This window comes from Capricornis sumatraensis, chromosome 11, assembly GCF_032405125.1.
Source record: "Capricornis sumatraensis isolate serow.1 chromosome 11, serow.2, whole genome shotgun sequence".
NCBI lineage: Eukaryota > Metazoa > Chordata > Mammalia > Artiodactyla > Bovidae > Capricornis > Capricornis sumatraensis.
This window is the reverse complement of record NC_091079.1, coordinates 19,997,276-20,018,612: the sequence shown is the minus strand read 5'-3', so window position 1 is coordinate 20,018,612 and position 21,337 is coordinate 19,997,276. Positions and strand designations below refer to the sequence as shown.

Genomic DNA, 21,337 nt, shown 5'->3' with positions numbered 1-21,337 from the left:
CAACAGACAACTCAGGCAGGAAGAGGGTAATAAGGAAGTACAACAGACAACTCTATGCATGTGAACTTAATAAAATGAACCAATTCCTTGAAAAGCACAAACTATCAAAACTCACCGAGGGTGAGAAATTATGAACCTTGCTAAAAAATCTTAAGATCAAAATGCCTAGAACGAAACTGTCACAAGAAAATTACAGACCAATATCCTTCATAATGTTCATAAAACTTGCAGTTCAGTCACTCAGTTCAGTTCATTTCAGTCACTCAGTTGTGTCCGACTCTTTGTAATCCCATGAACGGCAGCACGCCAGGCTTCCCTGCCCATCACCAGCTCCCGAAGCTTGCTCAAACTCCTGTCCATCAAGTCGGTGATGCCATCCAATTATCTCATCCTTTATCGTCCCCTTGTCCTCCTGCCTTCAATCTTCCCCAGAATCAGGGTCTTTTCCAGTGAGTCAGTTCCTCACATCAGGTGGCCAAAGTATTGGAGTTTCAGCTTCAGCATCAGTCCTTTCAATGAATATTTAGGACCGATTTCCTTTAGGATTTACTGGTTGGATCTTACAGTCCAAGGGACTCTCAGGAGTCTTCTCCAACACCACAGTTCAAAAGCATCAATTCTTCCATGCTCAGCTTTCTTTATGGTCCAACTCACATCCATATGTGAATGTGACTACTGAAAAAACCATAGCTTTGACAAGACGGACCTTTGATGGCAAAGTAATGTCTCTGCTTTTCAATATGCTGTCTTAGTTGGTCATAACTTTTCTTCCAAGAAGCAAGGGTCTTTTAATTTCATGGCTGCAGTCACCATCTGCAGTGATTTTAGAACCCAAGAAAATAAAGTCTGTCACTGTTAACATTGTTTCCCCATCTATTTGCCATGAACTGATGGGACCAAATGCCATGATCTTAGTTTTTTGAATGTTGAATTTTAAGCCAGCTTTTTCACTCTCCTCTTTCACTTTCATCAAGAGGCTCATTAGTTCCTCTTCACTTTCTGCCATAAGGGTAGTGTCATCTGCATATCTGAGGTTGTTGATATTTCTCCCAGCAATCTTGATTCCAGCTTGTGCTTCATGCAGCCTGGCATTTTGGATAATGTACTCTTCATAGAAGTTAAATAAGCAGACTGACAGTATACAGCCTTGACATACTTCTTTCCCAATTTGGAACCACTCTGTTGTTCCATGTCCCATTCCAGCTGTTGCTTCTTGACCTGCATACAGATTTCTCAGGAGGCAGGTCAGGTGGTCTGATAGTCCCATCTCTTTAAGAATTTTCCAGTTTGTTTGGATCCACATAGTCAAAGGCTTAGCCTAGTCAGTGAAGCAGTAGTAGATGTTTTTCTGGAATTCCCTTGCTTTTTCTATGATCCAACAGATGTTGACAATTTGATCTCTGGTTCCCTTGGCTTTTCTAAATCCAGCTTGAACATCTGGAAGTGCTCGGTTCAGATACTGTTGAACTTAGCTGGACGAATTTTGAGCATTACTTCGCTAGCATGTGAGATGAGTGCAGTTGTGTGGTAGTTTAAACATTCCTTTGCATTGCCTTTCTTTGGGATTGGAATGAAAGGCGGGACTTTTCCAGTCGTATGGCCACTACTGAGTTTTCCAAATTTGCTGGCATATTGAGTGCAGCACTTTCACAGCCTCATCTTTCAAGATTTGAAATAGCTCCACTGGAATTCCATCACCTCCACTAGCTTTGTTCATAGTGATGCTAATGCCCGCTTGACTTTACATTCCAGGATGTCTGGCTCTAGGTGAGTGATCACACCATTGTGATTATCCTTTTTGTATAGTTCTGTGAATTCTTGCCACCTCTTCTTAATATCTTCTGCTTCTGTCAGGTCCATACCATTTCTGTTCTTTATTGTGCCCATCTTTGCATGAAATGTTCCCTTGGTATCTCTTCATTCTCTTGAAGAGATCTCTTAGTCTTTCCCATTCTGTTGTTTTCCTCTATTTCTTTGCATTGACCACTGAGGAAGGGTTTCTCATCTCTCCTTGCTATTCTTTGGAACTCTGCATTCAGATGGGTATATCTTTCCTTTTCTCCTTTGCCTTTTACTTTTCTTTTCTCAGGTATTTGTAAGGCCTCCTCAGACAACCATCTTGCCTTTTTACATTTCTTTTTCTTGGGGATGGTCTTGATCACTGCCTCTATACAATATCATGAAACTGTCCACAGTTCCTCAGGCACTCTGTCAGATCTAATCTCTTGAAGTTATTTGTCCCTTCCACTGTGTAATCTTAAGGGATTTGATTTAAGTCATATCTGAATGGTCTAGTGGTTTTTCCTACTTTCTTCAATTTAAGTCTGAATTTAGCTATAAGCAGTTCATGATCTGAGCCTCAGTCAGCTCCAGGTCTTGTTTTTGCTGACTGTATAGAGCCTCTCCATCTTTGGCTGCAAAGACTATAATCAACTTGATTTCGATATTGACCGTCTCATGATGTCCACGTGTAGAGTCATCTCTTATATTGTTGGAAGAGGGTGTTTGCTATGACCAGTGCATTCTTTTGGCAAAACTCTGTTAGCCTTTGCCCTGCTTCATTTTGTACTTCAGGGCCAAATTTGCCCATTACTCCAGGTATCTCTTGACTTCCTACTTTTGCATTCCAATCCCCTATGATGAAAAGGACATCTTTTTTTTGATATTAGTTCTAAAAGGTCTTGTAGCTCATCATAGAACTGTTCAACTTCAGTTTGTTCAGCATTAGTGGCTGGGGCATAGGCTTGGATTTCTGTGATATTGAAGTTTGCCTTGGAAATGAACAGACATCATTCTGTAATTTTTGAGACTGCACCCAAGTACTGCATTTCAGATTCTTGTTGGCTATGAGGGCTGCTCCGTTTCTTCTAAGTGATTCTTGCCCACAGTAGTAGATACAGTGGTCATCTAAAATTAAATTCACCCATTCAGTCCATTTTAGTTCACTTATTCCTAAAATGTCAGTGTTCAGTCTTGCTATCTCCTGTTTGACCACTTACAATTTGCCTTGATTCATGGCCCTAACATTCCAGGTTCCTATGCAGTATTGTTCTTTATAGCATTGGACTTTACTTCCATCACCAGTCATGTCCACATCTGGGCATTGTTTTCGCTTTGGCTCTGTCTCTTCATTCTCTGGAGTTATTTCTCCACTCTTGTCTATTAGCATATTGGGCACCTTCCGACATCTTTCAGTGTCATATCTTTTTGCCTTTTCATACTGTTCATAGGGTTCTCAAGGCAAGAATTAAACTTTAGCAAATCAAATTTGGTAGTACATAAAAAGACTAATGTCAAAACAAATGGGATTTATCTCAGAAATGTATGGATGGCTCAGGATTTTTAAATCAATATAACCAGCATGTTAACAATCTAAAGAAAAAGCACACAATCATATTATTTGTTTCAGAAAAAACATTTGACAAAATTTGATGTTTGTGATATTTAAAAAAATCACTCAGGAAACTAGAGATAGCAGGGACCTTCTTCAGCCTGATACAAAAACAAAAACTGTACACCTAACATCATACTTGTTGGTAAGCTCCTGAATGTTTTCCCCATAAGATCAGAACAAGGCATAAAATCTGTTTTCACCAGTGCTAGGTGATTTTGTATTGGAAGTCCTACCCAGTGCCTTAAGACAAGAAAAAGAAATTAAGGCTAACTGGGGTGAGGGTGATTGAAGCCCCAGTATTCTGAGGCTGTCATGCCTGGGTAGAGACTCCATTCTGTAAATGGGGGCAGAATGAAGAAGGGGACCCTCAGCCTTTGAGTTGGGCAAGATGAGAGATGCTGGTGGCCTGCCCCCTCACCCTCTCAGGAGGATACAGAAAGTGCTGATTGTAAACTGAGGGGTAAGAAATCCCCACCTTCTAGGCCAAAGTCCCCCCAGAGTGTGCCATCAATCCAGGTGAACTCTGAGGAGGAGGAGGAAGCAGGTTGTGGCCAAAAATGCCATAGTCCACTGTTTTTGTTGAGTTTTAGATTTTCCTGAATAAATGTTTCTTCATTTGTTAAATGCCTTCAAGACAATTTCCAGAGACTAGGTGACTTATGCTTTGTTTATCCTTAGAGTGGTTCACAGGATCTCCGTAGCTGCCTTCCCAGGCATCTTCAGAGGATAGTTTTGCTGGATATAGAATTCTTGGCCAAAAGAAAAAGGCTTTTTTCTTTCAGCACTTTTGGCATGTCATCCCACTGGCTTCTGGCCTGCATGGTTTCTCATGGCAAATGAGCTGCTATTCAGTTTAGTTCAGTTGCTAGGTCATGTCCAACTCTTTATGACTCCATGGAGTGCACACGCCAGGCCTCCCTGTCCATCACTAACTCCCAGAGCTTGCTTAAACTCATGTCCATCAAATTGGTGATGCCATCCAACCATCTCAGCCTCTGTCGTCCCCTTCTCCTCCTGTCCTCAATCTTTCCGAGCATCAGGGTCTTTTCTAACGAGTCAGTTCTTTGCATCAGGTGACCATAGTATTGGAACTTCAGCTTCAGCATCAGTTCTTCCAGTGAATATTCAGGAACTGTTATTAGGAATTCCGTATGTGTGATGAATTGGTTCTGACTGCTCTAAAGAGTTTTCCTTGGTCTTTTGATTATGGATATCTAGATGTGAATCTCTGTGAGTTTATCCTTCTTGGAATTTGTTTAGCTTCTCAGATATTTTTCATCAAATTTGGGGAGTTTGGGGTCGTTATTTCTGTAGATATTCTTTCCGCCCCTCTCCTTTATGCGTGTGTTGGTCTCTGCTGGTGTCCCGTGTGTCACTGTCTTCATTCACTTCTCTTTCTGTTCCTCAGTCAGGAAATCTCAGTTGACGATACTCCTTCACATTTGCTGGTTCCACCTTATTCCTGCTGAGATCTGCTCTTGAGCCCCTCAGGGAATTTTAAATCCAATTTGTTACACTTTTCAACTCCAGGACTTTTCATATTTGTAATTTCTGTCTTATTATTATACTTTCTTCTAAGAGGTATCATTCTTATGTGTTTATTTCTTTAGATACCGTTTTATTTTGTTCTTTGAACATATTTCAAATACTTGAATTTGAAGTCTTCATCTAGTAAGTCCAGTATCTGAGCCTCCTTGAGGACGGTCTCTTCCGGCTGCTTGTTTCCCGGGGTGTGGGTCATACTTTGTCTCTTTGTGTGTCTCAGAATGTTTTGTTGAAAGGTTTTCCATTAATATAGTATGGCATCTGTTAAACTCAATATCATATTTTCCCCGCCCACCAGGATTTGTTGCAATTTCCTGTTGTTGCTGTTTGTTTGTCTAGTGGCTTTTCTGAATTAATTCTAGGCAACTAGTGTTCTTTGCTGTGTGTGATCACTGAGGTGCCTACGCAGTGAGCTCAGTGGTTATTCAGTGAGGGGAGCAGGCGTGTTCCTTAATGCCTGGAAGCAATAAATCTCCCAGTCTCTGCGGTAAACTGTGTGTGCTGGGTGTGCCTTCAGCTCCCAGCCACGTCGTTGGTACCCTGACTTTCTCCCCAGCTTCCTGCTTACACAGAGCCGCCTTGGACCTCTCCCGGACATGCACACAGCTGTATATGCACATGTGACTTCTGGATCCCAGGGATATCCTGGAGCTTTTCAAAGCTCTTCTTGATATCTCGTTCCTTAGCTCTTTTACGTTTCCTGGCTAGCCAGTTTTCTTCATCTGTGGTCCACTGTGTTTGGCGTGATGAGTTAGGTTTTTTTTTTTCATCATGAGTTTAAAATTCCTTCTTGATGCTTTCAGCAAACATCTCTAGGGAAAAGGCTTTTTCTGCTAAGAGCTTCAGCATAAAAGGTCAGATCAAAAACAGCCTTGGAGGTGGAGCCTTCCAGGGAGACACTGCAGGCCTTGAATGAGCCCTAGTTCCATGGATGCCAGAACATTTATTCCACCGTGATTTGAGCTGTTGGCTTTCTCAGTTACAGGAGAGGAGGAGGGACATGGCAAGTTAGAATGCCACAGTTCTCGGATCTTACTGAGATTGAACCATTTCTTGAATAAATTCTCCTCATGGGTCATTTTCAGAGTTCTGAAGAAGTTGATTCTGACATTTTTTGCTGGTGTTCTTACTGTGTTTGTGGAGGAGAAAAGCTGTAGAAGGTCCCTTTTCCACCCTTCCCCTCAGCTCACACACTTCCATTGTGTCTTTTCATGCATGCGTCCATGTTGACACCACGGGGCCCATCCTGCTCCCCGCCAACCCCTTCCCGCACCCCAGCGGGGCTCGTGCCCAGCCCACCCAGCCTCGGCCCCCCTGGGAGCTTCTGGACCGAGGTCTGGATGGACATGAAAGAGCAGCGTAGCGGTTTTTTCATCTTGTTCTCATCTCTGTTCCCAGAAGAACCACAAAACTTCAGTTCTGAGCACAATTGTGTTGTCTTCCTCCCGAGGATTTGAAGTTAGGTCCCGTCTCCTTGGCTGCCTCCATTTGGGATCTTAGCTGTTGGTAGGGGAAAACTGCAGATTAGCGCTGACATGGGGCCCCTCAGGGAAGGGCCCGCAGTGCTGAGATGTGACCTGGCAGGCCTCCAGCAGGGATGTGGGATCCCAGGTGAAAACTGTCACCCAGCCCAGGGTTGGGGTGCAGCCCCTGCACGGGGAGGCTGTGGTGACCCCCATGTCTCCTGGCAGAGCGGGAACAGCTTCCACGTGCTGGACCAGGGCCAGTTTGCCAAGGAGGTGCTGCCCAAGTACTTCAAGCACAGCAACATGGCTAGCTTCGTGCGGCAGCTCAACATGTGTGAGTGTACTGCCTTGGCCCTGCATAGGGCCCCGCGCCGCCCAGAGCCCATGCAGCTGAAGGGGAAGGGGTGTCTCAGGGAGTCTCCCTGAGACTAAGACCACCCAGCCACCACAGGCAGGGCTTCTGGGAGGGCAGTGCTGGGCATTCCCTGAGCCAGGCCCTGCCCGCCGGGGCCTCCCTCCGTCCTCCCTGGGGCAGGGGCCTCCCTGGAGTGAGGGGTGAGACCCCAGCCCTGAGGCAGCAGTGCCTTGACTCCATTGTGCGCAGATGGCTTCCGGAAGGTGGTCCACATCGAGCAGGGTGGCCTGGTCAAGCCAGAGAGGGACGACACCGAGTTCCAGCACCCGTGCTTCCTGCGAGGCCAGGAGCAGCTCCTCGAGAACATCAAGAGGAAAGTGACCAGTGTGAGTAGCCGTTCTCCCCCCACGGTCTCGGATCTCCGCCCAGGCTGCCGGCAACAGCAGCGTCTACTCGCTGGCCTGCCTTGACCTAGCTGTGCCAAGCCTGCTTCCTGCCGGCTGCCCATCCCCCATTGGCCACCCCAGCGAAGGCCCCTCCACCCCAGCAGCCCCTCGGCCCTTTCTGCTGTATCCCGCCCTGCCCCCAGGCCACCTCAGTGACTGCTCCCCCGGGGGCCCAGGTGTCCACTCTGCGGAGCGAGGACATAAAGATTCGCCAGGACAGCGTTACCAAGCTGCTGACCGACGTGCAGCTGATGAAGGGGAAGCAGGAGAGCATGGACTCCAAGCTGCTGGCCATGAAGCAGTAGGTTCTGGGACGCCGTGGGAGCAGGGTGTGCCTCCTCTGGGATACTGGGGTTACCGTGGGGGGTCCAGCCTGGGGGGAGTCTAAAGCTGGTTCTATTGTGACCAGACCTGCCCCAGGCAAAAGGTTCTGGAAAGAACTTCGTGCGGAGTGATGGGGTGGGGGCGTGAGAGGCCTCCTGCACAGTGACATGCAGGAGGCGGTGCTGGTGAGGCCGCTCCCCAGCCCTGGTCCCACGGGCTCCGGGCCTTCCACTCTCGGGCCAGGGCCACGTCTGGACTTGCACGGCCTCCTGGGCCTTGCCGGGCTGGACTCGTTTCCTGGGAGGTGGGGTCAGGTGCGGTCCCGTGGTAGCCCGCAGAGCTGGGCCCAAGCACCAGCGGGCCCCTCATGCTGCCCACACATGCGCCTGGCACCAATCAGTGTGTGTCACCTCTCATCGGGCCTGGCGCAGGAGGCACTGCAGGTTTTTTCTAGACCCCTTCTCCCTGGGGCACGTCTGGTCGCCACAGAACCAGTTTTAGACCCCGAGCCTCCCACTGCCAGTACCCCCATAGCGGCCAGTTTAGATCTCCTCCTATGTACTTGGGGCCCTTAAGCACCCCAGCCTGGGGTGGCCTCAAAGCTACTCGGGGCAGGCCGTCACACCCCCAGACCGTGGAGGAGGCTCCAACCCCTGCCTAACTACTCATGTCAGACCCCAGCAGGAGTGCCTGGCTGGCTGGAATTCAGAGGTGGGATCAGGTGGCCTTGGCCTACAGGACAGGGGCGCCTCTTAGAGTGAGCATAGGAGGGTCTGCCGCCTGTCAAGAAGACATACTGGTGCTGAGCAGGGCGTGGGCTGCTGCGGCGGCCCCTTGCGCTCTTTAAGGCCACTTCTGACCCCCGAAAAGCACAGGGGAACCTGCACTCGCAGCCCTGTGGCCTGAGAGCTGCACTGCCTCCGTCCCCTGGAGCCCCATCCTCGGTCCAGGCAGAGAGCCTGGAGGCTCTGCCATCTTGACAGAGAGGGCCCTGGGGCCTCAGCCTGGCCCCTGGCCCGTGCTCAGCAGCGGGCAGGGATGGGCCAGTGGGTGGGCGCACGGTGGAGCAGGATGTCCCGGGGCTCCCGCCGCCCGCTGACCACGCCCGGTCTGCTGCAGTGAGAACGAGGCGCTGTGGCGAGAGGTGGCCAGTCTGCGGCAGAAGCACGCCCAGCAACAGAAAGTTGTCAACAAGGTGTGCACCGGGCCGGCGGGGAGGGGGGCCCTGTCCACACCGGGCTGACTGCCTCTCCCCCTGCAGCTCATCCAGTTCCTCATCTCGCTGGTGCAGTCAAACCGGATCCTAGGGGTGAAGAGAAAGATGTGAGGCACGGGGCACACCCGTCTCCCGTGGGCCGCGACCTGGGGGCCACGAGGCCAGGCCGCCGCTCACCCACCCCTCCCCACAGCCCCCTGATGCTGAACGACGGCAGCCCCGCGCACCCCATGCCCAAGTACGGCCGGCAGTACTCGCTGGAGCACATCCACGGCCCAGGCTCCTACCCGGTGAGCTGCGGGCGCCCGGGGTGGGGGTGGGGGCGGGGGCAGGGGCGTAGCGCGCACCACCGTGCTCACCTCCCTTCGGTGGCAGGCCGCTTCCCCAGCCTACAGCGGCTCCAGCCTCTACTCCCCAGACGCTGTCACCAGCTCCGGACCCATCATCTCCGACATCACTGAACTGGCCCCCGGCAGCCCCGTGGCCTCTGCAGGCAGGAGTGTAGATGAGAGGTGCGGCCCAGCGCCTTTCCTGCAGGCAGGAGCGGGTGGGGCTGGCAGAGGCACCCGCTGACGCCTGTGCCCCACGGACAGGCCCCTGTCCAGCAGTCCCCTGGTTCGCGTCAAGGAGGAGCCCCCAAGCCCACCACAGAGCCCCCGGGCAGAGGGTGCCAGTCCCAGCCGACCGTCCTCCATGGTGGAGACGCCTCTGTCCCCGACCACCCTCATTGACTCCATCCTCCGGGAGAGCGAGCCCACGCCCGCCGCCTCCACCACACCCCTCGCAGACACTGGGGGCCGCCCCGCCTCACCCCTGCCCGCCTCAGCTCCCGAGAAGTGCCTCAGCGTCGCCTGCCTGGACAAGTGAGTGCCTTCCAGGCACCCTGCAGTCTCTGGAAGCGCAGGGGCCTCCGACGAAGACAGTGCAGGGCTGGACACGCGTGGCCCTCAGGCCCTCAGCACGGGACTTAGCGGGGGGAGCTGGCCAACCTGGCCCAGAGCACGGAGCTGGGGAGGGAGACATGCCAGCCGGGGGGTCCCACAGCCCCTGCATTGTGGGAACCAGGTGCATGGCGGACGCCCCTGCCCCCTGAGCTGCCCTCCCCAGGCCGCCTGGTCTGTGTATCCTGCCGCCCCAGAGGTGGACAAGCGGGGAGGGGGCTTGGAGTCCACCTGGCCCCCACCGGCAGTGGGGGGCTCTTGTCTTTCTATCTTGCAGTTTGGCTCGCACTCCAAAGATGTCTGGGGTCGCCCGCCTCTTCCCCTGCCCCTCCTCCTTTCTGCATGGCCGAGTCCAGCCAGGGTTAGCGCTGTCCTACTGGGGAGGGAGGAGGGCTCCGCCAGAGCTCGGGCCCCTCCCCAGCCTCGGAGCAGACCCCCGCCCGGCCTGTGAACAGGCTCGCCCCCCCACCTTTGGGGCCTGAGGCAGCGCCCCGAGGTGCTGCCTGGCCTCCTTGCGGGGGCAGGCCGAGTCTCTCTCCTGGCGTGTGCTGGGTGAGGCTGGCTCAACCCGGCCGAGCACAGCTCCACCCTCCTGCTGTCCTCCAGTGCTGAGGGCAGGTGTTGCTGAACCTGAGAAGCTGGGGCCCTGGCCCCTCTGAGCTCTGAACTCCTCAGCCCCCTGGCATTTTGGCTGACCCAGCCTGACATGCTGCCAGAGGCTTTACGGGGCCTCACGGTGATGAGGGAGCCTGAGCCACCACTGTAATGGCCAAGTGTCCCAGCCCCACCGGGCCCAGGGCCCCACCTCAGGGCCTCCCGTGAGCCTGCGCAGGGCAGGCTGGCAGCTGGACACAAGGGCTGCAGGACTCACCTGGGGGTGCCTGGATGCCACGTCACCCAGTCCCCTCCCTCTCACCAGGACCGAGCTCAGTGACCACTTGGACGCCATGGACTCCAACCTGGACAACCTGCAGACCATGCTGACAACCCATGGCTTCAGCGTGGACACCAGCACCCTGCTGGATGTGAGTCCCAGCCCTGCCCGCCCCACGCCCAGCCCGCCCCGCTCCCAGGGCAATCTGACCGCCCCCCCCTTCCCTGCAGCTGTTCAGCCCCTCGGTGACGGTTCCCGACATGAGCCTGCCGGACCTGGACAGCAGCCTGGCCAGCGTGCGTAGGCCGGGGGCGGGGGGGGGTGGGGCTGGGGGGCCAGGGGGCGGGGCCGAACGGGAGCCCTTACCTTGCTCCCTCCTGCTGCCCCAGCAGATCCAGGAGCTCCTCTCTCCCCAGGAGCCCCCCAGACCTCTGGAGGCAGAGAAAAGCAGCCCAGACTCAGGTGAGCAGAGCCCCCTGCCCCCCCGCCCCCCAGCCCCACTGGCACCCTGACCCAGTCCCACCCCTAGGGAAGCAGCTGGTGCACTACACCGCCCAGCCCCTGCTGCTGCTGGACCCAGGCTCCGTGGACGTGGGGAGCAGCGACCTGCCGGTGCTCTTCGAGCTGGGGGAGGGCTCCTACTTCTCCGAGGGAGACGACTACTCGGATGACCCCACCATCTCCCTGCTGACGGGCTCAGAGCCCCCCAAAGCCAAGGACCCCACTGTCTCCTAGAAGCCCCAGGAGGAGAACCAGCCTTTGGCGGGCCTGGTTGTTGGGGAGCCTGGTCCCCTGGCCGGCGGGGGGTCGTGGCCCCCGGCCAGCACCGAGGGCCTAGCCCTGTGAGCCACAGCTCGCCTGGGCTTCACGGCCACACTCAGACTGACCAGGACGCAGGTGTTCATAGAATTGTATTTTGGATTTTTACACGAGTCCCCCTTGCCCCTTCCATAGAGATATACAGATATATACATGGACGAACAGACCGATGAGCCAGGCAGAGATTTATAAACAACGAGCTCTGTGTGTGGTCTCCCTGTCTGTTCCTCCTGCCTGTGTGGGCAGGGTGGGGGAGCCACGATGCGCAATGTCTCGGAAGGGGCTGGAGGGAGGCAGACGGACACAGCAGTCTGGAGCCTGCTGGCTCCCCTGGGCCGCATGTTCTCGAGTTCTTTATGAAGGGACCAGGGCGGGATCAGCGCAGGCCCACAGGAGCCCTTGTGGCCAGGTCCATGCTAGAGAACCAGGTGGGTGCACCAGGTCAGCACCATGGGTCTGGAGTGAAGGAAGCACAGGCGCCCCCCGCCCCCGAGTCAGGCAGTGGGGGGGGGTGCAGAGGTGCATGTGATGGAGGCGGTGGGCCGGAGCAGCCCACGTGGTGCCCTGCACCCCCAGCTCAGCCCTCTTCCCCGTCCTTGCTGATGACTAGGGCCCAGGGTGGTGGCTTCCTAGGAAGCAGGGGTCAGGGAGACGCTGCCTACACCTGCTGTAGACCAAACAGTCCCTAGCCAACCAGCCTCTCGCGCCCAGATGACCACCATGGGCTGGAGCGGCTTCTAGTTGGGGCAGGGGCAGTACAGCTGGGTCCGCTGCCCAGGCAGCACCTCAGGCACCCATCTTACTGGGTCATGACTGGCTGTCAGGGCACACCTGCCTGGCACAGCCTCAGGGTTTCCAACCCAGGCAGCAGAGCCAGTAGAGGAGGGGAACAGCCTAGGGTTGCCCCTGCCTCACTGCCAAGCTCTTGAATGGCAAGCTCTGGGACCAAGCTATCCCGAGGGTCACACCCAACTACCTGGTGAGGGCATGGAAAAACGGGGAGCCCCCAGCATCAGGCCAACCTCTGCCCTGAGGCCCTCCATGAGGACTGGGCCAGGCCACTTGCCTCGTCCAAGCAGCCCAGCACTAGTCTGTGCGCAGGGACCTGTGTGTACAGCCTTGCCTTGGAGTCTGCTGCCCCTCAAGTTGGCCTGTTCTTAACCCTCTTCACACCTTGGTCTGGCCTGGCCCAAGTTGAATCCACTTGTGTGCAGACCTCAGGCACGGGGCCTCAGAGCACGGAGGCTCCACCTCACAGGGCAAGACATCTGACCACAGAGCCCTGTGAGGCAGGGAGGGTCACCCCAGCCCCAGCTCCGCTCCAGGCGCTGGGGCCCCCTTCCCACAGCATGGCCCCATGTGGGAGGGCTGCCCTCTCCTGCCAGCCCTGTGCCCTGGAGGCTGAGGGAGCTCACTGTGCACAGCACTTTATTGACACATTCAGACCCTCGGGAGAGATCTGTAGGGTTTCCAGAGCATGGGCACCTCCCAGAGCTGCGCTGGGCCTGCCGTCCCCTGGCAGGAGGAAGCTGCTCGGGCAGAGAAGCCTGGTGGGGGCCAGGAGGCAGCTTCCACCAGCCAGGCCCCTCCCCTGCACCCAGGTTGGGGGCAGGCTCCAGTCCAGCGGCAAGTGGTGAGGCAAAGCAGTCCAACACCCCTGAGGGAACCAGCCTGGAGGGGCTCAGGTGCCGGCTGTTGGGGCCTCGCGGTTGAGCACGTAGTAGTCGTGGACGTACATCAGGACGGCCACTGGCTGACCAATGATGAGTGACAGCCACACAGCCGCGTTGCCATAGTTGCCACGGAAGAAGCGGCCCACTATCCAGGCCAGCGGGATCTGGGGACATGGGACGGGAGTGAGCCTCTGCGCCCACGGGGTGGGCTCGCAGGTGGGGGTCCAGGGCTGCTCACCTGTGCCATCATGCCGGTGAAGGCCCAGAGGCGGAACATGCGCAGGGGGATGCTCACCAGGTACTGGGGGGAGAGGGGCGTCAGCCGAGCCCCTGCCCCGCCCCACCCCCAGGGGCAGGGCGTGCCCTCAGTGCACTGACCTCATGGAAGAAAGCAGAGGCCAGGAACACCCCCGTCCTAGCTGCCCACTTGCTGCTGCCCCGCCGGAGCATGGGCTTGTAGAAGTGTCTGGGGGGGAAGTGGCAGTGGGCCGGGCGCCCGGGACACTCACCCCCGCCCCACCCCCAGGTGCACACCTACCTGAGGCACCACTTGTGAACAGGGATGTTCCAGTTCTGCCAGAAGTAGGTGATGGACTCGGAGTTCCTGCAGGGGCAGGGCGGAGTGGGCAGGGGCTCAGGCCCCAGCCCCAGTGGGGCCCCCACCACCTCCACCCCAGCGGGGCCACCGACCACCAGTCCCGGTAGAACTCGCGGTCTCCAAACTGCATGAGCTCGGCCACGGCGTTTAGGCAGGAGTGGAAGAGCCAGTAGAAGAAGATGAGCCAGATGAGGTGGTTGGGGACCTGTGGGGAGCGGGTGCCAGGTGCCAGGACAGCCCCACCCGCCCCCACGCGCCCCCACCCAGAAGGCCACTCACCGCCAGCTTCAGGAGGCGCTCCACGATGCGGGAGTAGTCCATGTCCTGTGGGTACAGGGCACAGCTGGCTCCCTCAGCCCTGACCCCGGAACCCACCCTGCCAGGCCTGCCTGCTCACCTTGAAGGGCTTCATAGAGTTCTGGATAGCCGGGACCATCCACTGCAAAAAGCGCAGTGTCAGCTCGCCCACGGCCCCAGGCCCTGCCTCCGCCCCCCGCCGGCCCGCTCCCAGCCCGGGCCGCGTACCTGCTGAATCAGCCCCACCTGGAGCTGGGTGAGGAACAGCTGGGGGAGAAAGCAAGCGGACAGTGAGTTGAGCCCCGGGTGCCGGCAGGCCCGCCCACCCTGGCCAGCGAGGCCCCGCCTCACCATCTCCAGGAGTCGCCGCAGCAGGAAGCGCTTTCGGATGCGGGGGGAGCGGGGGAAGTTGAGCTCGTAGCACAGGGTTGGGGCGAAGAGGAAGTAGTAGAGATCTGGAAGGGAGGGCGGGGCTAGCAGGCCAGGCCGCCGGGCAGCCCCCCCAGCCCCAGGCAGGATCCTCACCGCGGTAGGTCAGGTTGTCGGGGTAGCTCACGGTGCGCTGGGCAGCTCCCCCGTTGGCCTTCTTACCTGCCAAAGCTACGAGCAAGCGGCAGGGGGCGGGGCGGGGGTGAGCCGAGCCCCTGCCAGTCCCGCGGCAGGTGGCAGCCCAGTGGCCCCAGCCCGAGGCAGCCCTCACCAGCCTTGGCCTTGGCCCCAGCCCTGCGCTCTCGGCACCAGAGGTTGACGTCCCGGTAGGAAAACAGCTTGAGGAAGAGGATGGTGTAGACCATCAGGGCCAGCACGGAACCCACTGTGGGAGAGGCAAGCTCAGGCCACGCCCCCCGCGGCCGAGACAGCGTGGGCCGGGGCGGGGGGCGGGGGTGGGGCCCACCTGGAGTGATGGACTCTAGGAGGAAGGCCACGGCCGCTGGGAAGCAGAGAATGGTGGCCAGGTTGACCCCGTGCAGCAGCAGCCCCGCCTGCTCCGTCAGGGCTCCCTGGGGTGAGGGGCAGAGCACTCAGCCAAGGACCCCCTCCCTTCAGAGGACCTCCCTGGGGAAGGGCCGCCAGGCCTGAGGTGCAGCCCCTCCCAGGAAGGCCACGCAAGGCCCGACACCCTGAAGCACAGTGGGACCAGCTGGTGGCCCGCCCTAAGCCTGACTAGTAAGGACCTTGAGGCAGGTCAGGGGCGGGTGTGAGGGCACTGCTTACCACGGCCAGGCGCTTCTCCACCTGGAACGCAGCCACGGCAAAAATATTGGCCACTGAGGACAGAAGCAACCCAGGGCAGGTTCAGGCCCAGGTCAGCCCTGTCCCGCCCACCGCTGGCCTGAGGCCTCCTGGGCACCCAGCTCACCAATGACCAGGCACAGAGCTGGCCAGCTGTAGGGGTCCTTCAGGAACAGAGACACCACCTGGATGGGGTCCACCAGGATGCCGTACCTGCAGATGCAGGTGGGTGAGGGTCTGCGTGGGCAAGGGGTGAGGTGGCAGGGGCTGGGGCGGGCTGGGGCCCACTCACTTGATGAGGTTCTCTAGAAATAACCGTGCGTTGCTTAAGATCTGCGATAGAGAGAGAGGGACACAATGCTGTCAGCCTCGGCCCCAGAACACCCACCCCAGCTCCTGCCAGCACCCACAGCTCAGCACAGCAGCCTCCATCCTGCAGGCCCAGCCCTGCGGGACCTCACGCCAAGCTCTGAGACTCCCCACCTATGGCCTGTGTGCCTGCGCAGGGGCACACAGCCCCCGCCCGTCTGGAGCCAACTGCAACCCCAGGTGCCTGTGCCGCCACGGCAGAAGAAACCCGCTGCCCAGCAGCCATCCTCCGTCCCACTGAGCGGGTCAGTGCCCCTGGCCACAGCGACAGCCCCAAGCCGCAGCGAAGTCCAAGCCTGCCTGCACGCTGCCACCGGCCCAGGGCTCCGCCCTACCAACCGGGCCCATCCCCACAGGCGGGGTGTGCCCACGCCCTTGGGTGGTGGGAAAGAGCGGGCCTGTCCTGAGGGCCCGGGAAGTTGGGCCTGGGTCTCCACCCCTACTCACACCCCCACCCGCCTCGGCCGCTCCTACAGCAGCAGCAAAGGACGGATCCTCCATCACAACGAGCTCTTGCCAGTGGCCTGGGGCCAGATGCCTGGCTGCCCTCTGCAGGGGCAGGGGCCACCGCCTCCACCCTCAAGGTTCAGGCCCCACGGGGGTTGCAGAAGGCTCTGTGGAAAAGTGATGCTTCTCTAGGCGACATGGATGGAATCCCCTTCCCAGAAGGCTTCCCAAGGAGATGACAGGCTCAGAAATGCAGGGGCCACCTGCCACACTGTCCCCCATCTAAATGCCTAACCAGCCAGCTTACCAGGACACACGTGGTCCTGCAATGTCCACCCACTGGCAGTTGCCTGTCCTGAGAGCCCACCGCAGGCAAGAGTTGGAGCTGCTAAGAGGCCCACCCACCTGGAAGCCCAGGCTGCCGAGAGGACGCAGCAGGCGGCCCCAGCTCCTTGGGTGGGGGGAGCTTTGTGGGTGCACCAAAGGGCCAGGAGGCCGGGGGGCTGCAGGAGAACAGACAGGCTGCTGAGGGCCTGCCCTGCACAACCGCCTTGCCACAGTCCTGAACCAGCCGTGGCCTCGAAACCAGGACGCGTGGACTATTGAGTCTGGACTGGCACACGGCCCCTACCGCTCCCCAGGGGACCGCCTGGGACCACAAACAGAAGCATGGGGGCCCCTGGTACACAGCCTCCAGAGCCACACCCAGGGCAGGCAGACACGTCAGCTGGAGGGGCGAAGGCCTTAAGCCACATCAGCCCTGAGCAGTGGGGCTGGGCCCAGACGGGCCTCACCCCGCCCCGCCCTGCCCTGAAGGCTGCCCCTGGGGTTCCTGCACTCCAGCTGCTGCTGGGCAGGCCTGCTGGGGCCCCGCAGCAGTGGCCTCAGCCAGGTCAGAGTGAGGCGGACACAGGACTCCAGTCCTGCTCCCTCCAGGGCTGAGGGAGGGGCCAGAGTCCTGCAGAGTGCGGCCTGGAGCTGTGGGCTGGGCTGAGAAACACATCCTCACCCTGCTCCCCCAGGTTCACGACCACCCAGGCATGCCACACCCACAAGGGCAATTTGGAACAGAAGAGGAAGTTCTTCGTGGACCCCCAAGACCACTCACCTGTGCTGTCAGGGAGGGCCTGGGCCCACAGAGTAGCCATCCCCCACCCAAGGCCACCGGACCATCCCTGCCTACTCTCTCTCGCCCCCTGGGGAGACTCCAGTGCCCCCTGGGGCACAGACCCCAGCTCAGCGGCTCCCAGGCTTCCCTGGGAATCCAGCAGGCATCTACTGGGATTCAGCAGGGATGGAGTGAGCATGCTCCCCATGGGGTCCCGGGGTACAGCTGCTCCAGGGACCCCCCACCGCCAGCCCAGAGCTCCATTCACCCCAGCTACACGAGCACAGACACCCACCCCAGTAGGGGCCGTGTGCCAGTCCAGGCCGTCAGGACCCCTGCTCCAAGGTGCCACTCTACATACCAGCATCACCACACACCAATTCAGGATGCCACGGTAGTTGCTGAAGCCACTGTCAGAACTGAACAGGGAGTCCTGCAGGCGGTGACACCTGGAGAGCGGAGATGGACACTCGGAGCAGAGCATATGGCAGCAAGGCCGCCCCGCTGCCCACACATCCCCCTCCTCGGGCAGGGCCACCGAGGGCCTGCTGCTCCCACTGGGGGAAGGGGCGTGGGGGGGCCACCACAGGAGCTGGTGATGCAAGACGGAAGTGGAGAGGGGGCAGACCTCCCCACAGCAGCTGGTCCCTCCTGGTATCCTGGGAGCCCAGGGGCCGCCATTCAAACCACCCATGACCTCCATTTGGCCCTTCCGGAGGGGAGGACCCAGGCTTCACGTGGCCTCGCAGGGTGAGCACCACGTTCTTGCCTGGGCAGAGGGCCACACGAGCCCCCTGGGGGCTCGGCGCTTGGAGTCCACTGCAGAAGCCAGCAGGGGACTTTCAGAGCCCACCTCTGAGAGCCCTGCGCCCAGTGCTGGGCCTAGGGGAGATGGAAGCCAACCCTCAGCTGGAGGCAGAGGTGGAGGGTCGCAGCTCAGCCCAGGCCCAGCCCTGCTGGTGGGTTCTAAGCAGCAGCCCCACCTCCCACCAACCGCCCTGCCATGAGGAGGCTGTCCAGGGCATTGAGCAAGGCCTCCAGTTTTGTAAGGGGAGAGGCCAGAGCTTCCCTTTCCCTCCTGTGGACACATGTGAGTGGGGCACCGGAGTGGGGCACCGGAGAACAGCCAGCCTCCAGGGGTGGCTGGGGTGAGCACTCGGACAGCTGGGGAGGACGAGGTGCCAGCATCCTCAGCCGGACAGCGCTGACAGTCTGCCCCTGCCCAGGCCCTCTTCTTCGTGACTCTCTGCACCTGCATTTTGGCGAGGCGAGCAGGGCTCCCAGGCCCAACTACCCCAAGAGGACAGTCTAGGTGGGTATCCGCTTGATGGACCTGCCCAGAACCCCCCGATCCAGCCCACTCACTGTCACTGGAACCATCCCAAAGCCGCCTCATGCTACAACCTGCCAGTCACCATCTGCATGTCCATGTCTGCACCAAACACCCAGGGAACGATTTCACAACAGTGTGACCCCTGCCACCTTGGAGGCCACCAAGACAACCACACTGACCGGATGTGCAGCAGTCTCTAAGATGAAAGTGGGGGAGGGAGGAGGGAAGCAGTTCCCAATCCTGACAACAAGTAATATTATTCAAGCTTTTCCAGATCCCTGCTGTCAAATTCCTGAGGCCTGCCCCCAGCCACCACACAGACCCCTCAGGTCCCTCTACCAGCCTTCCGATCATCCCACCCGGGCAGCACCCTGCCCCCAGAGGTCAGAGGCCCCAAGTGGGAAGGAAGCCCACTGCCCACCAATCCCCACAGAGGTCCAGCCCCATGGCACAATTCACTGCAGTGGACCAAAGGGCAGCAGGCATGGCCAGCATGGAGGTGGGGCCTCACCCAGAGCTTCTCTGTCACCCTCTCCCTGACTGAGGTGTTGGCTGTGCCTCTGTGCCCCCCAGCAGCCCCCACCTGCTCCCCAGTCCCACCCAGCCAGCAGGGCCATTCGAATTCATCATAGTCAGCACCTCATTCAACCTGCACATCAGCACTGGGAGGCGGGCACATGGGGAAACTGAGGCTCACCGATCTTCCCAACTTGCCCAGAGGCACAGCCCCAAGTGGGGATCACACGTGCGGGGCCATACGGTCCAGCTCCAGGGCCAGAGAGAACAAGGAGGGACAGGGTGCCAGCTCACCTCCCGGCTGCCACCTCCTTAGCACTTCCTGCACCCAGCCTAGAGGCTCTGGACTAGAAAGCCGTGCCTGGAGGGCCCATGAACCAATGGCTGTAGGACGCACCAGGCGTCCGGGCACAGGGGAGTGTGGAGGACCTGGAAGAGACGCGCTCAGAGGCGAGGCAACAGCAGCGGCCCTCCTTCTGGCACACAGCTGCACCTCGCTGCCGGAAGGAGTGAACTCACACCCGGTGCCTGACCCCGCCTGCCCAGACCTAGGTGAGCAGGAAGTGTCCGGAAGAGCCCGAGGAGGAAGAGAGTAACAGGCAGGGAGGCAGAGGTGGGAGGAGGATGACTGGGAGGCGGGGAGGCAGAGGCGATACCAAGAGTAGAAAGACCAAGGCCCAGTCCTGCCCCAGGAGGCCCCCAGCCCTGTGGCATGTGGCCTGGGGACAGGCACACACAGCTGCGTGTTCTGGAAATCAGGAGGGGCTCCGGTGGCCCATCCTCGCCACCAACTGCTCCTCTTCCCGAGGGCCCAGACCTCGAAGGTGGGCCACCAAGAGGACAGGAGCGGCTTCTGCCCATCTGGCCTGTGTAGAGCAGGCAAGTGACGGCCCATCCAGGGTGACAGCTTGGCCCAAAGCTGGTACCCGCCCCCACCTCATACAAAGTGACCCCAAATCCAGTTTCCCAGGAGTGGGCAGAGGGGCCTGTGGGCCTCCTGGCCTTTGCAGCCGCCCCTCAGGACCACCCAGGGACTGTAGGAAGCCAGCACCCCTCACAGAGCCACCTTCCCCATGGTGTCTTCCTGAACTCTGCGCCCGACCTTTGCTCTCACTCTTCAGGGCTGAGGCTATCTTATCTCTCAGGTGAACTGTGTGCCCCTCAAGGGCAGAGACAGTACCTGCACCCCAGCTGCCCTTGTCCCTCCACTCCCCACAGCACCCAGTGAAGAAGATAGCAAATCCTTGCTGACTGACCTGTTGCCCACTTCCTCCTTGATAACCTCTAGCTCTGGAGCTGATCCCAAAGCCAGAGCCCCTGAGAGCCCTTGACCAGGATGAAGGTCAGGGCTGGGGGGAGGGGCGTGAAGGATGGCAAAGGGGGCGCCTGGAGGCAGCCAGCAGGACTTAGCCGATGCCCACGTAGGTCAGATCCTCCCTTTCAGCCACAGCTTGCTCCCCCAACTCCTTCCCATCAGTCCTTCAGCTAAGCAGCGCGCCCACCTGTGGGTGTGCACACTTCCGACTCCTCCCCTGCACCCCAACCAGGGGTGAGGGTCCCATTACAGGACCCAATTTGACCCTAGAGCAGGCATTTGTGCTGGTAATAAGCAGGACCCTAGGCCAGTCAATCGCCGGGTGACGGATGAGGGACCTTTGTGAAGACCATTCTCTGGAGGGTCTGCAAGGGATGAGAAATCTCGCACTGCCTCTGCCCCTGTTCTCCGCCGGTCCACCCTCCTCCTGCCGGGAGCTTTATCAACCCACAAGGCACCCCTCATAGCCCTCAGGAGGGACCCCCGTATCTCCTTCCAGGTAGAGGACACTGTGCGTGGTGGGATCACCCTGGGAAAGCTTCAGAACCCACTTAAGGAAAGCAGAGGGAGGGCGTCTAGAAGCTGAGCCGCTGCCCTCCCCTCGGCCCCCGTACCTGGGTGTCCCCGGCAGGAGACCCTCCGCCCCCAACCTCCCGCTAAGTTTCCCCGCGGAGGCCAGAGGGGCACAGCTGTGCACGCAAAGTCCCGGCGCCAGACTCTCGGACTCAAGTCCGAGCAGCCGCCGACAGGCCTGGGGCACCAGGTTGGGTCGCAGTGGCCCCGTATCAGGGGTCAAAGGTTAGGGGTCACGCGCACCGCTACCTCAGGTCCCAGTGGCCGCTGCCCACGTCTACGTCTCCGTCCTTGTCTGTGTCCCGGACCGGCGCGTCCCCTCCGGCGCCCACATCCCGCACCTCCTCTTCCGCTGCCGCTGGCCTACTGCCGCCCTGGATCGAAGGCCGCGACCCTGTCCTCCGGCGCCGGGAGCCGCCCGCGCCGCCGCGGTCGCCCATGGCCTCAGCCCGCACCCCGCCGCGGCCAAGTAGTAGCCCGCCGGGCTGGCAGCAC

At 58.7% G+C, this 21,337-nt stretch overlaps 2 protein-coding genes across 4 annotated transcripts in view; one reads left to right on the top strand and one right to left on the bottom strand.

Annotated features, from left to right (window-relative positions):
- HSF1 (heat shock transcription factor 1) overlaps nt 1-11,559 on the top strand; it is an 18,570-nt gene extending 7,011 nt beyond the window's left edge. The window contains exons 2-13 of one of the 3 annotated variants that reach the window (XM_068984019.1): nt 6,631-6,739; nt 7,010-7,146; nt 7,383-7,507; nt 8,650-8,725; nt 8,792-8,853; nt 8,940-9,036; nt 9,122-9,258; nt 9,340-9,609; nt 10,607-10,712; nt 10,792-10,857; nt 10,954-11,023; nt 11,091-11,559. In XM_068984019.1, the coding sequence (XP_068840120.1) occupies nt 6,631-6,739; nt 7,010-7,146; nt 7,383-7,507; nt 8,650-8,725; nt 8,792-8,853; nt 8,940-9,036; nt 9,122-9,258; nt 9,340-9,609; nt 10,607-10,712; nt 10,792-10,857; nt 10,954-11,023; nt 11,091-11,296 (1,461 nt within the window). In that variant the 3' untranslated portion in view covers nt 11,297-11,559. Of the gene's footprint in view, nt 1-6,630; nt 6,740-7,009; nt 7,147-7,349; nt 7,508-8,649; nt 8,726-8,791; nt 8,854-8,939; nt 9,037-9,121; nt 9,259-9,339; nt 9,610-10,606; nt 10,713-10,791; nt 10,858-10,950; nt 11,024-11,090 lie in introns of all 3 variants that reach the window. The other 2 variants (XM_068984017.1, XM_068984020.1) reach the window with 2 other exon arrangements.
- DGAT1 (diacylglycerol O-acyltransferase 1) lies at nt 11,469-21,302 on the bottom strand. Its single transcript, XM_068984021.1, has 17 exons — nt 21,092-21,302; nt 17,467-17,554; nt 15,474-15,514; nt 15,309-15,394; nt 15,164-15,216; nt 14,844-14,949; nt 14,649-14,762; nt 14,474-14,548; nt 14,300-14,403; nt 14,177-14,215; nt 14,049-14,090; nt 13,931-13,975; nt 13,744-13,856; nt 13,592-13,657; nt 13,432-13,519; nt 13,292-13,354; nt 11,469-13,217 (listed from the first exon to the last, which is right to left on the bottom strand). Exons 1-17 carry the CDS (start codon nt 21,280-21,282, stop codon nt 13,062-13,064), a joined length of 1,470 nt encoding a protein of 489 aa, XP_068840122.1. The 5' UTR covers nt 21,283-21,302; the 3' UTR covers nt 11,469-13,061.
- Between the last annotated feature and the right edge of the window lie 35 nt (nt 21,303-21,337).